The following is a 17739-nucleotide window of genomic DNA, read 5'->3' as shown; positions in this document are numbered from 1 at the left end:
GCTCCAATTTGCTTATCTGTAAACTGAGGGGATTGGCAAGAAATGCTTTTAAAACAGAATAGAAAAATAGCAAAGTAAAAATGATGACCTAAACGTATTAAAATTGATCCTAACTTACAAAAGGCAAACCCAGAGGATACCACAGGATAAAAAAAGGAATGTTTTTCATCTCAGGGGAAGTAGGAAAATGAAAAACACTGTAAAATTCAGTGGTTATGAGGATGGAGTAAAGAACAAACATACTTTTAGCCATGAAGAGAATTCTACAAAAATGTGAAAAAAAAAAAAAAAGTCCATTACCTTTGGCCTAGGAATTTTACTTTTGAACACAAATCCCAAAGAAAATATCCGTAAAGAAAAATCAAAGTTCGCTAAAAACGAATCTCCATAGCAGCACAATATGTGTAAGAGAAAAATTGGAAGCAACCTGTAAGTGCAAAAATAGAGGCACAGTTAAGAAAAATCTGGTTTTGCTAACGAAATGGAACAGAGGCCTGGATAGCCACTTTTTTTAAAGCACTGAACTTTTTTTTTCAAAAGAGTGGAAATATTTGACATGATATAATAGGGAATGTGAAGGTTGATCACAAAATACCTCTGCCCTCTTTATGATCTTACCAAAAACTCACTGATGAAAACCAGAAGAGAAATTGGAGGCATGGAACTAGCTCACTGGGTCCATTCTTTCTATGAAATTCATTACAACAGCAGAAAATAGAAGAGGCAGGTGGGGAGAAAAGAATTCTCTTTAGACAAGAGTCCAGCTTTTCTAACATGCCTCTAACATCTTCTCTCTCCCTCTAATGCTTCATGTTTTTCAAGCACTTTCAAAAAAGATTGTGACTTCACTGTTTGAAGAAGAATCAGCATTCATGGCACTTACACACTTGAAAGTTAAACTTTTGTACAAGGTCTAGTGCACCAGGAATCGACTCTACAAAACCATTCTATACCTATGTTTGGACAACGGCCCTCCTCTCCCCAGAAGTCATCAGGGGGAAATGAAAGGAAGCATCAAGGGTTAGGAGTTACAATTTCAACAGGCTTTTAGACTACAACCTCAATAAGGGAGAAACCCGCCACAAGGCAAATGCCGTGGAAAACCGTTTCGTATTTCTTATGCACAATTACTTGTTTCCTTGAACACTATAAATCACTAAACCACGGCCAAAGTCATCACTCTTGGCCCAGCAACAGATTACTCTCAGCTTTATAATATACATGGTGAGTGCACTTAGCACAGAACATAGAATTCACGAACGTAATTATGACTTGGTATTTACTTGGGTTAAGTGTACACAGCCACCTTTGGATTATCATGTCACTATAAACTCCAAAAAGGTATTAATAGAAACTTTTTTTTTTTTAAAAAAAAAGGAGAATTATTCTCAGTAATGATTCTCCCAAATACATATAACTGGTGACAACACTCTTGTAGAAAGGAATGGTGATGTTTCACAAAAATCTTCCTCCTTCTAAAAGAATAGTTTTTTCTATGAGCCAATATTATATCAGAACCTTATGTCTGAAGTATTAAGATGCTGGTGATGTTAACATATTTTATGAATGATAAAGGAAAAAAGTAATGATGTGTCAGAAGAGAAACAGCTTTATTAGAAAGGCTAAAAGATCCAAATGGTAACTACTAGGTATACCAAACGCAGAGAAATTCTACCAGAGACTGTCATGTCATAGACTTCCCCCAGCGGCTGCTAGGGCACAGAGTCAAAAGTATTCTCAATCTTTTATACTGACAACTCTAGAAAGTCCCAAGTTTCTAGGTTATACTAAAATGATACTGGTAATCAGTTATGCCCAGTTTCATCACCAGCATGATCCAATAATTTAAAAACAGGCTTTCATTTTCAAAATTATTCAGCATAACAGCATATTTCACCTTAAATCAATGGCTTCCAGAGACAGACCATATGTTTATTCTTAACCAGCAAATTTCAATGAACTTTTAGAAGAAGGAACTAGGAGAAGGAACTATCCAATTAAGAATGAATCTCAAAAGTAAAATGTAAAAATGCAAACAATTCCAGTGAAATTTTTGATCTGGAGAAATTACTCTCTAGGATTTTATCAAAATATTTTTCAGCATTCAAATACTACTTAAGATCACATAGGTAGGTCCTAAGATGCCACGTAATAATTTACAGATTTGAAGATGACAAATGTGCAGAACTCTGAGACTTGTATTAAATTTTTTTAAAAATCTACACACTTTGATTTGAATTAAACCTCTATTGCATCAACCATTAGCTACTAGGTGATATAGCAATTCAGCATTGAGACAGACTGATTTAATATTTACTCATTAAAATATCATGTGATGAGAAAGGGACGGGAGGATGTCTTAAAAATAACTTCAGAAAGATCACATATGTGTGAGCAAATCACAATCAGAACAGAAATGAAAATAAAAGGATAACTGGCAACAAGGAACTTCAGTAGCTAAGGGGCTATTTACATTTCAAAGTCCTCTGTCTATGGTATTCTTAGGTATGATACCACAAAGGTCTGTCAGAGCGACAGAGTCTTCAATTAAGGCTGTGTGCTACAGGCCTGTGTCAATTAATTAGTTGAGGTTCCACAGATTTTCTGAAAGTGGCTATCTAAAACAGCCTCAGATATATGCACGATTTGTGGGGAATTAGAATTTAAATACAACTTATTAATGAATTCTTCCTGCTTTCCCATTTCTATGACATTTTGTGTAATGATAAATAAGTCCATGAAAATATGGCTAACCAAAATTTTATTTGCTTTCAATTAGAGGTAACAGAAGGGGCTTTCAATTTCGTTTTTGATTTCAACTTTTACTTAGATTTTATCTACACTTATTGGCAAGAATTTTCATATGATATCCATCAATATAATGCATCTGATCCATAGTTAGATAGGAGATGAGTCTATATTGGAAATTCACATGTATTACAACTAAATTAGCTATCCAGTAATTTCTATAAACAATGGTATAATAAAAATACAAATTTCATGCTTTTGCCTTGAGATTTTACCTGCTAAATCTGCTCATTATAATTTTGCTAAATGTTAGTTTTGACATGTCTTAGCAATTCTTTGATTCGAAATACTAAGCAGACGATAGCTGTAAATAATGTTTAAATCAGCAGAATCAGATATTCGGTAAATATGATCTTCTACCAGAAGTAAAATGTAGGCAGAAAATTGTAAAAATTAACTGTGTGATGGTTTCCACCATAAATGAAAAATGGAAGAGGTTTTCAGGAGATCAGGAGCCTTCTAGTTGTGTACATAAGAGATTTATGAGCTCTTCTGTAATCCTAAAATAAAGTCCCTACAGTCTCATTATAGGGACTGTGAAAAATTCATACTTGTACAGTGGAGATCATTTAGAAACTTTTTAACAGTGAATGGTATTTCAAGAGCATTGGAGCTGAGTGTACAAATGTATCTTTTGAGGTCATACCATTGAGAAGGGGCTGTCCTTCCAGCACATCCCGGGACAAGACTGCACTGTACACATCTTCAGGAAATCCAGTCTTGCATAACGAAATCTCCCCAGAAGCCTCCACGGAAGCCTGCAACACAAGGAAAAAAATGTGTGCCGTGATCGCCACCTCCTTCAACGGAGAAACATCCCACTTGGCATGAAGCCTCGCTTTTCCCACTATTTTGTACAAATAACCCCTTTGTTTTCGGAGTGGTTACAATTAGAATGTAGAGGGCAAAGGGTTAATCTTTTTGATAACTGGAGTAGAAGAAACAAATCCCACTTGTCTTAAACAGCAAAATCGAAATAATGCACATTCCAGGATCTTCTCAGGACTGAACATTTCCATTAAAATGGTCATTGTGAATGAAAAACTCTCAACTGAGGCCGAGGGGGAAGAAGTAGGGGTGAGGAGACAGCCAGGAATTTTGAGGCTCCATATATCACCATCATTAACTCAACTTTTCAAGAAAAATGTACACATTCCAGCATATTGATTTGTATGCTGCTACTGCTGCTAAGTAGCTTCAGTCGTGTCCAACTCTGTGTGACCCCATAGACGGCAGCCTACCAGGCTCCCCCGTCCCTGGGATTCTCCAGGCAAGAACACTGGAGTGGGTTGCCATTTCCTTCTCCAATGCATGAAAGTGAAAAGTAAGGGAAGTTGCCCAGTCATGCCCAACTCTTAGCGACCCCATGGACTGCAGCCCACCAGGCTCCTCCGTCCATGGGACTTTCCAGGCAAGAGTACCGGAGTGGGGTGCCATTGCCTTCTCTGATTGATTTGTATATTCCCATCTAATTCTTTATGAAGTTTGTTTCAATATGTTCCTGAACTAAAAAACTGAAATGCTGATATATTTACTGCAGGGTACAGAGTGTTTTATACCACGTAAAAGCAATCAATTGAAAGTATATATTTCTCTAGACTCACAGACATAGAAAGAAAACAAACACGGTTACCAAAGGGGAAAGGCAGGGGAGGGATAAATTAGGAATTTGAGATTAACAGATACCCACTATTATATCTAAAACAGAGAAACAAGAAGGAGCTACTGTAAACACAGGGAACTATATTCAATATCTTCTATTAACCTACAATAGGCTTCCCTGGTGGCTCAGATGGTAAAGAATCTGCCTGAAATGCAGGACACCCAGGTTCAATCTCTGGGTTGGGAAGATCCCCTGGAGAAGGGAATGGCAACCCACTCAGTATTCTTGCCTGGAGTATCCTCATGGACAGAGAAGCCTGGCAGGCTACAGTCCAAAGGGTCATGAAGAGTTGGACACGACTGAGTGACTATCAATTTCAATAACCTATAATGGAACAGAATTTGAAAAAGAATATATAAACTGAATCACTTGGCTGTACAGCTGAAACTAACACAACATTGTAAATCAACTAACCTTCAGTTAAAAAAGGAAAGTGTATTTTTCTCTAATTTGAGGGCAAGGACACATTAAAAATGTAAATAAAGATTAATACAATTATGTTTCCTTCCTTTTTATACTTAAAAATTAGAAAGTTGCTATCTCTTGCCATCTTCCTCCTCATCACACATACTCAGTGGGCTTAAAACTCAATCATACCAAGTGCTATCCACCTACCCCTTTGAGTTAATTTCCTCACTACTTCCCTTTCTTTCCTACTTCCTACTGACATCATCACAGGATGATTAAGCCTCAGTAGAACTCAGGCATCATTTACATTAATTACAAAAATCTTTGGGAGGTGGGAGGGAGGTTCAAGAGGGAGGGGGCCTATATATACCTATGGCTGATTCATGTTGATGTATGGCAGAAGTCAACACAATATTGTAAAGCAATTATCCTTCATTTAAAAGTAAATAAATTGTTTAAAATAACCTTCACCCAGCCCTGATGGCAATCCAAATACAGGAGGAAGAGAGTGGACAGAAGCTGCCTGAGGGAGCAGCTTAATTTCAAAGTTAAGGAGGGGGCGTAAATTTCAAAAGTGGCAGGGCCAGCCTTGTGAACAGTCTGCACTGTGGAGAAGAACCAGAAATTGGGAGGAAGGAGAAAGGGAGACCCCAGAGATAGACCTCAAAGCAACTGTTTGAAGGAAGCCATACAGCGCAGATTCACAAGGGAAGGACTTCCTGGGTGATGCATGGGAAGTGTCGCAGACACTAAAGTTGCAAGAATCCAAACTGATCTAAAATGTAAACAGTTCTTTTCAGATCTGAGAAAAACAAGAAAAAAAGAACATGGGCTTTTCTAATCTCTCAGAATCTAACTTAAAATTGTATTAGGAGCAACAGTGAGATATTAGATCAGACCCACCAAAGTAACAAAAATTATTAAGTCTGTTATGGGCAAGAAAAGATTGTCTCAAATCAAGGGTACAGAGCAATCAAACCCTTCACTGAGGTATCAGTGAATGTGACTACAGTCACCATGGAACATTCTAGTAAAGATAATAGTAGACATATCCTGCAGGTATATTCTTGGGAAAGTCTTCCATGAGTGCTCTAGTCAACATGTGTAGGATTGTCCACTTCAGCACAGTCGTAACTGCAAGAGCTAGAAACTATCTCAACGCCCATCAATAGGAGAAGTGGGCCAAAAGATTTTCACTTCGTCAAGGCAGAAATAGCATTAAAAATGTAAGAACTGGAGCTACATTTATCCACAAGGTTCCATTGCAAAACAGATACTCAGTTACTTTAACTTCCATGTAAGGTTAAGAGAGAAATTTAACTATAAATCAACCTAGGAATGACTATTATCTTTAGTGAGTTCAGAAATCTATTTACAAAACTTTCCAAAATCAGATCAGTACCAAGATACACTGCAGTCTAAATCTTTAGAAACTAAAAGTAAAAATCCAAAGCATGATTGATGACAGTTTTTATATATAAGGTTTACATTCAAAAGGTAATGTAATACATATGTAGCAAGAATATAAAAATATACAAGGTACTGATAAGCACCAAATTTAGGAGAGTGGCTATCCCAGGGAAAACGAGTGAGAAAAAGCACCAGAAAGAATCCTACAGGCAGCTTTGATTTTATTTGTCGTAATTCATTTCTTTCCAACAGAATCTAAAGCAAACAGGGTGAAACGTGAAGGTGCGCACGGGCACAGAATAATACGTATGCATCGCCTCCTATACACCCTGCCAGCTCTGCGTATTTCAGAATGAGGAAGAGATAGTATCTAGGGCTCTCTGATCAGTAAGAACTTGGGCTTTCAACAGCCATCAAGTTTGGGACACTGGGTGATATTTTGCTATTTGCCAGCTGCAGATATCCAACCATTCATCCTGGGCCTGACACAGAGTAAGCACTACTAGTTAGCTTTTCTTTAGGCTAACTATAACAAATAAAGAGAAGTCCCAAGTTCACCACAGCAATTGGACCAATGTGTTGTAAGCCTGTATCCCAGTGATAGGTTAGGGGCCAGGGACCTCTTGATCTCCAGCCTTTCTGCTACAGAGGGGGGCCAGGGCGGGAATCCAACCCCAGGAGGTGGATGATAACAGAGGGGAGAACAGGACAGAAGTAAACAAGGGTCACACTCCATCCTGGGGGGTGGGGTCAGGGCAGCATGAGGTTTTCTAGGCGAACTCTCAGAGGTCAATGAAATCTACAGACTAGAGGAAGTCTGTCATCTCTTATTTAACTCCACTCCGAGTGTCTTATTTTCCAATGGACCTGCCCCACGTGCGTGTGTGCTCAGTCAGTTGTGTCCGACTCTGTGACCCCAGGAACTGCAGCCCTCCAGGCTCCTCTGTCCACGGGATTTTCCAGGCAAGAATAATGGAGTGGGTTGCCATTTCCTCCTCCAGGAGATCTTCCCGACCCAGGCACTGAACCTGCCTCTCCTATTTCTCCTGCATTGGCAGGCAGATTCTTTACCACTGAGCCACTTGGGAAGCCCTCTGAGTGCTAAGTTGCTACAGTGTGTCTGACTCTGTGCAACCCTACAGACTGTAGCCTGGCAGGTTCCTCTGCCCATGGGAGGAACAAGAAAAATGGAGTGGGTTGCCCTTTCCTTTTCAGGGGATCTTCCTGACGCAGGGATTGAATCCTCATCTCTTGCCTCTCCTGCATTGGCAGGCGGGTTCTTTACCAGCTGAGCCAGCGCCAAGCTTCTGGAAAGGGCCGGAGAGTAAATATTTGAGGCTTTTCAGGCTACAGAGTCTCTATGGCTCTGCTGTCATAGTGCAAAACTGGGTAAATGAATAAATGTGGCTCTGGTCATTTAAATAGAACTTCATTCATGGACACCAATATTGAAATTTCATGTAATTCTCAAGTGTCAAAAAGTAGTATTCTCTTCATGATTTTTTAAAAAGCATTTTAAAACTTGAAAAAGATTCTTGGCCCCAAATCCAGCATCGAGACTCAAGTTTATGGATCCCTAGACCAGAAAGCTTGGAGAAGGCAATGGCACCCCACTCTAGTACTCTTGCCTGGAAAATCCCATGGATGGAGGAGCCTGGTAGGCTGCAGTCCATGGGGTCGCTGAGAGTCGGACACGACTGAGGGACTTCACTTTCACTTTTCACTTTCATGCACTGGAGAAGGAAATGACAACCCACTCCAGTGTTCTTGCCTGGAGAATCCCAGGGATGGGGGAGCCTGGTAGGCTGCCGTCTATGGGGTCGCACAGAGTCGGACAGGACTGAAGCGACTTAGCAGCAGCAGCAGCAGACCAGAAAGCTAAATTTTATAAAACATGGCCATCTCCCTTAATTCTCACAGTAGCCCCCTGAGGAGAGTGAAAAGAGCTGCAGTTTACAAATGAGCAAAGAGATGCTCACTCAAAGGTGAATACCCATGCTCTCACCTCCAGGAAGAGGAAGAGGCTAGATTCTAACCCTGGAGGCTTGCCAAGTAGGACAAATAATTACAATTCTTTGCAGAAACATATACTGAGTGTCCACTTGCCAGAAACAGAAGGAAACATTGCCCTGCCCTTAAGAAGTTCAAGGCTTCAAGTGAGAGCAAAGGAGAGATGATTGCAGTAGAAAGCGGCAAGTCAGAGGTAGCAGGACACAGAGGGGGGTGAAGGGAGCCCAGGGCAGGGATCTGGGGGCCTCCAGAGATCCCAGGGGGGGCCAGGATGGGGTGCGGGGAAACCATCCCAGGCGGTCAGTGCTCGAGCCAGAACAAGGCAGCAAGAAACAGCACACTGCCTGGGGAATTACAATGAGTTCTGTGTCACTGGAGTCTAAGAAGCAAGGCAGGGAGTCAAAAGTTGAGGCTGGTGAGTTAGACGAGGTTAGATCATAGATGGCTGGGGGCTTGGGGTTATTCCGTTGGCTGGGGAGAACCAGGCATACGTTTTCAGCACAGGCAGACTGTGTTAGAGAACTCTCTGATGCTTCGTGGGAAACGTGTGTGTATCGGGGGGACAACAAGTGACAGGTTGGGGACAAGTTAGGGCATAGATGTGAATCAGGCAGGGGCTGAAGGATTGAGAAAAGGGGTGATTGTATCAATATACAGACAGTTAAAAATGATTCATCGGGCTCAGTGAGGGCAGGGCTCAGAGTGGAAGGGAGGGTGGGAAGGAGGGAAGGAAGGAGGGAGGAGGTTTTGCCCTCCTCTGTGTTTCCAGCTGGCTGACCATGGACATGAGTGGCACAAACTAAGAAATCTAATCGCAAAATTATAACGTCAGGAACAAAGTGCTACAGCAGCAGAAGAGGATGATAAATCTGCCTGTGGAAATCAAAGAAGACTGCATAGCTGCAGTGACATTTAGGCGCTGTCTTTAAAGATGATTAAAAATTTGCCAGGAGAAAAGAGGAGGAAGTGGGAAAGGGCATCCCAGGCAAAAGGTGCAGCAGAGACAAAGGCCCTGTTGATTTATAACGAGCGAGCAGTCAACCCAAACAACCCAGGGCTTTTCCACCAGGCAACTGTTGACTCGTGGCTTCCAGTTTCTTTGCTCTGATTCGGGGCCCCAAGGGGCAGCAATTACATTTAACCCTCCAAGATTTTATATTGAGAAATTAATAACTCCATCCAGATTTAGTCATTACTCCTGTCTGCATCAGCCCAACGTCTTCACAGTGATGCTGCTCAGATTCTAAAGACGGGGCGTGATGCATGCCCAGACACGGCCCTTCCCACCTACCCAGAGCCATACCTCCAGGCTCTCAGAGGGGCAGCTCAGGTTTTCAACATGCCAGAGTGCCTGAGTTTGAATCCTGCCCATCTGGAGTAGGAAATGGAAACCCACTCCAGTATCCTTGCCTGGAAAATCCCATGGACAGAGGAGCCTGGCAGGCTACAGTCCATGGGGTCACAGAGTGAGGTATGGCTGAGCACACACACCTGAGAAGTCCCAGTTCCCCTAACCTGTAAAATGAGACAGCACCCACTCAGAGGGTGGGTGTGACGATTACACGAGATAATGCGTAAAGCGCTTAGAATAGTGTCTGGCAACTGGTTATTCGACGCATTAGCCATTACTAATAACAGTATTAATACTATCATGACAACATGGCTCTACCTCGTGGTATGCCTGTCCTAAGGTCCAGTTATTCCTAAACTTACTCAGCACAGCAAGTCATCCGGGACAGTCGCCAAAATTTCTGATTCCTGGGCCCTGACCCAAGATTCACTAAAACATAATCTCAAGAGATGTGGTGGATAAACTGGTATATTTAACAAGTGCCCATGTAGCAATGGGAGAGGGTCCCATATTCAACCCAATACCTCCGTCTCCCCAATCCTTTCTGAACTCCACATACAGGCATTCTTGACTTTCTGCCCCAGTCTCCAAGTTGAATATCTTTGTCACAAAAAGGAATGAAGAAACAATTATTTTTTTTCTGTTCTGAACAATTTCATGCTGTCTCCTAGCCACTGTGTACATCCGAAAATGAAATTTGCCAACCAACCTGTCCTCATTACTGGTTGGAGAATTCTGCCCCAGGTCAGCACGGGGTCCTCTCTTCCTTTATCTGACCACCACATCCTCTGAATTTGGCTTTTAACTGGGACATTATCCCATCCCCAGTTCACTAGTAATTTCCTTAGTTCTCCATAATTCTTCAAAGATGAAAGCAGTGGGCGAGTCCTCCCGGCCCACCGGGAGGAAATTCACAAAATTCACACTGGCCAGAGGCTCTCAACTCATTCAGTGCTGCTCTGCGCCTCTGCACAATCAGCTCCCCTATCTTGTGTTTCAATTTCCTCTTACAAGTATTCTACTCTCCCTGGGCTGAAGATCAACCTCCTTGTCTTAAAAGGAAAGGAGCATCATGGTAGGAGAGGAGTTCTGCGTGCCTGTTAGGATCGGTCTATCTGTTCCGGTTCTGAACCTGTGATGACATCGCTTTCGTTCTCATTATATTTTCCCCATAGTCTCAGGACCATGAGCTTTCAAGCTGAGTCCACGACTCTTTGAGGTTCCTATTATCGGGGCTTTTTTTTTAATAGTCTTCCTTGGTCACTGACTCCATTTTCCAATTTCCTCCAAGTCACTCCTGAATCCAAGCTCTTAAAACACTCCAGCAAAGCCATGGTGGATCCTCCCACCCCCTCTTCTTTCTGATCAAGATCATTTATGGTGTCTGGCTCCACACTGTACATCTGAAGCAGCGCAAGCCTAATGGAAGCTTTCTCTCTTCTTTCTGGTTCTGAAGACTACCTATGCAAAACCTAGGCTTTGCTGATTATCAGAAACTCTGAAATGTAATCAACTGGATGTTTGGGATCCCCCTGCCCCTCTAAACATCGAGGTCTTCCAGTGTTCCCTTCCAGACATTCTATGGTCAGAATGCAGTAACAAAGTACTGAGAAGTAGGTGATCAAATGCAGTCCACCTGATTTCCCTGGCGGTCCAGTAGTTAGGAATCCATGCTTCCACTGCAGAGGGTGTGAGTTCGATCCCTGATCAGGAAACTAAGATTCCACATGACCTGCAGTGCAGTCAGGAACAGACAAAAAATGCAGTCCACAAAGCTGGAAACCTGTTTTCACTTTATATGTCTGCTCCCCTCATTCTTTATAGAAACAAAGGCAGGACTGTGTGTAATACCTTAAGACTGGGGGCTCTGAACAAACCTGCTTAATTAAGTTTAAACCCTGGATCCCCTCCTGCTACTAATGTGACCTTGACATGCTTTATAACTTCCATCTTCACCTCAGCTTCTTCCTTAATAATAGTACCAGCCTCAAAGGATGGCTAGGAAGCATATCAAGGGTTTAAAAACAACACCTGATTCACCATAATACAAGGGTATACACACATACAGTAGCTGTCATGATATTACTGTTGCTTTGTGCGTGTAAACAATTTTTTTTGTGGAAAATTCTGAAAGAGATGGGAATACCAGACCACCTGATCTGCCTCTTGAGAAATTTGTATGCAGGTCTGGAAGCAGCAGTTAGAACTGGACATGAAACAACAGACTGGTTCCAAATAGGAAAAGGAGTTTGTCAAGGCTGTATATTGTCACCCTCTTTATTTAACTTATATGCAGAGTACATCATGAGAAACGCTGGACTGGAAGAAACACAAACTGGAATCAAGATTGCCGGGAGAAATATCAATAACCTCAGATATGCAGATGACACCACCCTTATAGCAGAAAGTGAAGAGGAACTCAAAAGCCTCTTGATGAAAGTGAAAGAGGAGAGTGAAAAAGTTGGCTTAAAGCTCAACATTCAGAAAACGAAGATCATGGCATCCGGTCCCACCACTTCATGGGAAACAGATGGGGAAACAGTGGAAACAGTGTCAGACTTTATTTTTCTGGGCTCCAAAATCACTACAGATGGTGACTGCAGCCATGAAATGAAAAGACGCTTACTCCTTGGAAGGAAAGTTATGACCAACCTAGATAGCCTATTCAAAAGCAGAGACATTACTTTGCCAACAAAGGTTCGTCTAGTCAAGGCTATGGTTTTTCCTGTGGTCATGTATGGATGTGAGAGTTGGACTGTGAAGAAGGCTGAGTGCCGAAGAATTGATGCTTTTGAACTGTGGTGTTGGAGAAGACTCTTGAGAGTCCCTTGGACTGCAAGGAGATCCAACCAGTCCATTCTGAAGGAGATCAGCCCTGGGATTTCTTTAGAAGGAACGATGCTAAAGCTGAAACTCCGGTACTTTGGCCACCTCATGTGACGAGCTGATTCATTGGAAAAGACTCTGATGCTGGGAGGGATTGGGGGCAGGAGGAGAAGGGGACGACAGAGGATGAGATGGCTGGATGGCATCACTGACTTGATGGATGTGAGTCTGGGTGAACTCCGGGAGTTGGTGATGGACAGGGAGGCCTGGCGCGCTGCGGTTCATGGGGTTGCAAAGAGTTGGACATGACTGAGCGACTGATCTGAAAGAATTTTTATCTCTTTGCCACACGAATACTGGGAAATATTTTTAAAGAATTTTGTAGAAGGAAGAATACTGAAAAGAAATCAAGGTGACAGAATAAAAATTCATTTACAAACATGGTACAAAAGAAAACGAGTAAAATCCTTTCAAAATAGGTGATGTGTGGAGTGGAGGTGCATAGTGATGGAAGAGGGGGCAGCTTTAGTAATACTTTTATTATACCTGTATGTCCTTCAAACAACATAAGCAAATACAAACAGTAAGTGAAGACATCATGGTAACAGAATAATGGAACTCTTCAAGATCAATTCCACATAACTGATTTTTGAAAATTTTTTAATCTACTTTATCACCATACAGTTAAATTGGCCAGATTCTCTACATTTCACAGGATTCCATCCATGATGGGGGAAGGCTATGTTAAGATTATTCAAGAGATAGTGCCATTCTTTAAAGATTTTTCTCTGTGTCAGTCATGCCATTGATGACACGCTGAATTTCAGATCCCAGGAAACATGCTTGAAATGTGCAGACATTTAACCCTGGACGCTAATATTTTTTATTTTGTCCCGTACAATCCTGCAGGGAGAGCACAGTATTTTGGACAGGTTCTTCAACTCCTTCTTGCCTCCATGATACGATCTAGACCAGCTTCGGTGCAAAGAATACTTGACCGAGGCCAAAACACTGCCCACTGTGACCCACCTGATGATTTCCATCTTTACTTCAATTCTTCTACTAGTATGGGTCCTTGAATATCTCTAGTAACGATTATTTTATTTTTTTGATTTCCACTTCTTTTAATCAAGTAACGACAAAGAAAATAGTCTGGTCCAGGAACCTGACAACCATGCTGATGCTGATGAGGAGCTAGAAGACAGCACCGCAATATGACGACTTGACAGACAAAAATCAGAGTGCCTCATCGGAGATGTGGTTTGGAGTGTGGACTTTCCAAGAGCTGAACCTATCAAATCTCAGGACTATATATAGAAAGATCAAGTCAAGTCCACATAAGTCTGTGCAGTCCCCTGATCTATTCAGCCCCTGTGAAGGGAGGCTTCCTAGGCACCCAGGCTTTGTGGAATGGAGTCCCGAAAGACAAGCAGGAGTTTACAGTAAGCTTCCTGGATGGTTAATGGCAGGGGTAACAACGCTACACCTACAGCTTGACTTGGCTTATAGAAGTCTACCACTATTTTGAGACAGTGTGGCTCAGGCAGTTAGGCAATTCAACTGCCACTCCAAGTTCCAGAAAAGCCTACAGCAATTCCAGTTCACGTGGCCAATCTTGCCTTTGATTGATTCTGCCCCATTCAGCAGAGATTGCAGCATGCTTATTATACACAAGGTTCAAAATGCCATCAAGTAGTAGAGCATGTAGCATCATACAGTGGTTACAATCAACTTGGGAATTCATTTAACTAAATACATTGAATATAGCTGATGGTTAATATTTATCAACTACCTAGGAAGGGTGCTACAATGCTTTCCACACGTGTATCTTAACAGTCCTCACAACTCTAAAAAGAAAGTACTATTATTAGTGCTATTTTGCAGGCAAGGAAGCAAACTGAAAGGAAACTGATATAGGTCTTTTAGCTAGTCAAATTAGTGGTGATATTCAAACCTATAACAAAGGCTTTAGGAACCCTGCTAGCCACTGCCTCCCGGCCTAACACACACCCCATCAGGAAGCATCCTCAGGCATTGGCTAATGGCTGGAAATCATCCTATTTAAATATATGAATTAAGACCAGGGACTTCCCTGGCTAAGATGCAGGAGGCCTGTGTTCGAACCCAGGTCAGGGAACTAAGATCCCACATGCCACAACTAAGACCCAAACAGAGCCAAATAAAAAATAAAGACCAAGTAACAAATCTACCCACCACCACTGTGAATTTTTTCTGAAACTATGATTGTCAAATATGATTGTGATATGTTAATAATTTCAAATGTTTCTGTTCACCATGACAAAAAAAATGGAGAGAAAAAGACATCATCAAACTTCTGTAAATGTCTTATTTTTAAGTCACCTAAATTCCCTCCATGCCCCCCACGCCCCCACTGCCACAACCAACCCCAAACTCTTCTAAAAGTACAAGTGGAAAATTATCAGCAAATACTCATTATGGTGAGTACATTCATTTTCAGTGACAAGGGCATAATTACAGCCTGTGATAGACTCTTCATACACTTTCTGTACCCCAACACTCCTTGGTCTCCATGTACACAGTTAAGTCCCTTTCATAAAACCCGGAGCATGAATTCACTTTTTAAAATGGTTACCGACACTTCAGTCCCTGAAACTCTGATTTAATTTGAATGGCTGGCCATGGTGATGATTTATCTAATTTCAAGTCCTTGATAAGATAAGCTCAACCCAATTATACCATTATTGTTGGGAGAAAATCGCATTCACAGTGCAGCTTCCAGAAATGTGCTGCTGTGAAGAAGGCTCTGTCAATAACGTCAGTGTTCAAAGTCCTTCCTGAACATGTTCCCAAAACAGCACCCTGCCCAAGGGTTGTTCTCCAAGGTTAAGACACGAAGAAGCAAGCCCACAAGTCCTGCCTGCTAACCCACAGGTTACAGAGCTATTAGCAAACACCTCCAGGTTCAACGTTGGGGGCTGAAGACTAGCCTTTTTTCCACCTAAGGTTATCTTGAGTAGTTTATGTCTGGTCTTTGAACAACCGCACTGTATAACCCATAGATGGGGACTGCTTCTTCCCTTCTCGAAGCTTCTTTCCATGTGGGAAGAATTCTACTTTTCTAATTCTCTCACCTCTTCCAGGCTTCCCAGGTGGCGCTAGTGGTAAAGAACCTGCCTGCCATTGCAGAAGATGTAAGAGACGTGGGTTTGACTCTTGGGTTGGGAGGGCATGGCAACCCACTCCAATATTCTTGCCTGGAGAATCCCATGGACAGAAGAGGCTGGCAGGCTACAGTCCATAGGGTTGCAGATGACTGAAGTGACTTAGCATGCCTGCATGCATATTCTCATGAGTGTAAAGTGGAGTTTCTAAAGGGTGAGATACCTTCACAGAGTAAATGCAGAAGCAGGTACCGGAAACCCACTGTCTTCTATTAAGCCAGACTAGAGATCTGCAAAAATATAAAAGCACAATGCTACTCTTCCTACTAATTTCGCTGCTCTGTTTTGGAAAATATAGTTATATTTTTCATATAAATTGGTCTTTGTGTTACATAGGTAATGGGTTTAATACGTTTAAATGAATTAAATCGATACAATTTCCTCAGTTTAATTTCTAATATGCTAAACAACGATAGATATTACCCGCATTATAGAAACTCATTAGGGCACTTAATGATTTTTTTTTTAAGTGGAAAAGGGTCCTGTGACCAAGAAATGTGTGAATTGCTGCTCTAGAGAGGAGAGGGATAAACTGAACTTATCTGAAGGCTGAATTCGAAAGAACAATCTGGGCAGCTGGTGCCCAGCTCTGGCCCCTACTCCTCCCACCTGGGAGTTGCAGGCCCACAGAAAACAAGCGTGGTGATCTCATTTTCCATGCTGGGAGTTCATGGATCCCTGGCAGCACTTGTGGGGGAGGGGGGTTCAGCATCACCTGCAACGGAGTGAGCCTGGCTGTGGAATTCTGGGGTTCAACATTGACAAGAGACAAGCCCAAGGATAAAGGCCATGTCCTCCAAACCAGATCTTATCAAAACCATGGGGAGATTTTCCCTTTCAGAATTGTTGACTCTTCTGGCTTCTCTTTCATTCAGTTCAGAACTTGGTACAGGGAAGAAAGGTCTTACTTACTGCGCCCCTGCAGAGACTTGGTGTACGAATTGGAGACCTTGAGAAAGAGTGAAAAAAGAATCCAATGTTGGAGAAGAAAACAGTCTCAGAGGTTCTGGGGCTCTGGGCAGAGGAGAAAGGGTGCTTTCCTAGGGCCCTGTCTGTTTTTTAACTTGGTGGTTTACAGCCTTGATTGTGCTGTGTGGTGGGTTTTTATAGGTGGGCAGGTAGCTTTTAACATCAAAAGGCTTTAATTCCTAAACCACAGGGTATTTTGATCTTGATGTGTGACCACAACTCATGGTGGTTATTCTCCAGGAAAGCGGCTGTTTACAGAGCTGGGACCCAGAACAAAGACAGTAGACTTCAGGGAAGGCCAAGGAGACGGGCCACTGGGTGACCCCAGCCAAGGGGCGAAGGCCTTTGGGTGAGGACTGAAGCAGAACAGCCTTGGGAAAGGCCTGAGACAGCTCAGGACACAGTGAGGTGGCCATGAATGAGCAGAGACCGCCGAAGCACAGAAAAAGGGGATTCTTTCACCATCTCCAGCCTAAAGACGAGTGAGCAGAACACTATTTGCTATTTTTAAATGGCAGTGAATTCCAGAGCCCTAGGGAAGTTCTCACTTTAAATTATGAATGACAGGTCAAGGAGGGCAGCATGGATCGTCCACTTCTAATTCTGCCCTGCACTCAGAGACCAAGAAGGCGCTTCTCCACTTCTTGGCCCTTGGTCACAGGCTCAAGGCTCCGCCTCCACCAAGTGGTCTGGACCAGTCTTACAAACTAAGGAGAAATCTTCCCCTGCAGATGGCCTTTTTTGGCCAAAGCAACTGCACAGCAGGTGGTGAGAGATGGAAAACACATGCTCCCAAGACAGTGTGTCCCCCGGCCACCCACCCAATGGCACCCACACGGGGGACAGCACTGGGCTGAGAGTCTCGAGGGGCTCACAGCTGGAGGCCAGGTAGGAGGTCTGAATGCACTGGCTGCAAAGCTCATCTGGGAGTGGCTCCCTGGGGAGGTTACATTTAGCATTTTGTATTTACCTGGGGGGGTGGGGAGGAGATCCACCTGTGTATTCTCGGTTCTCTTTCAGAAAGCTGGCATTTGAGAGCTGCCACCTATGTGCAAGGTCAGAAATACCCCTTGGTGGTGATCCCATTTTGA

The 17739-nt window shown here is 42.6% G+C and overlaps 1 protein-coding gene across 1 annotated transcript in view; it reads right to left on the bottom strand.

Annotated features, from left to right (window-relative positions):
- The window catches only part of CDH2 (cadherin 2), a 250820-nt gene that overhangs the window by 214901 nt on the left and 18180 nt on the right, over positions 1 to 17739 (bottom strand). Inside the window, exon 2 of the mRNA XM_061399687.1 lies at positions 3455 to 3566. Coding sequence (XP_061255671.1) covers positions 3455 to 3566 — 112 coding nt within the window. The remainder of the gene's footprint in view (positions 1 to 3454; positions 3567 to 17739) is intronic.

Source organism: Bos javanicus, chromosome 24 (genome assembly GCF_032452875.1).
Source record: "Bos javanicus breed banteng chromosome 24, ARS-OSU_banteng_1.0, whole genome shotgun sequence".
Lineage (NCBI taxonomy): Eukaryota > Metazoa > Chordata > Mammalia > Artiodactyla > Bovidae > Bos > Bos javanicus.
Note: the sequence above shows the minus strand (reverse complement) of the source record. Positions and strands in the feature narration are given on the sequence as shown.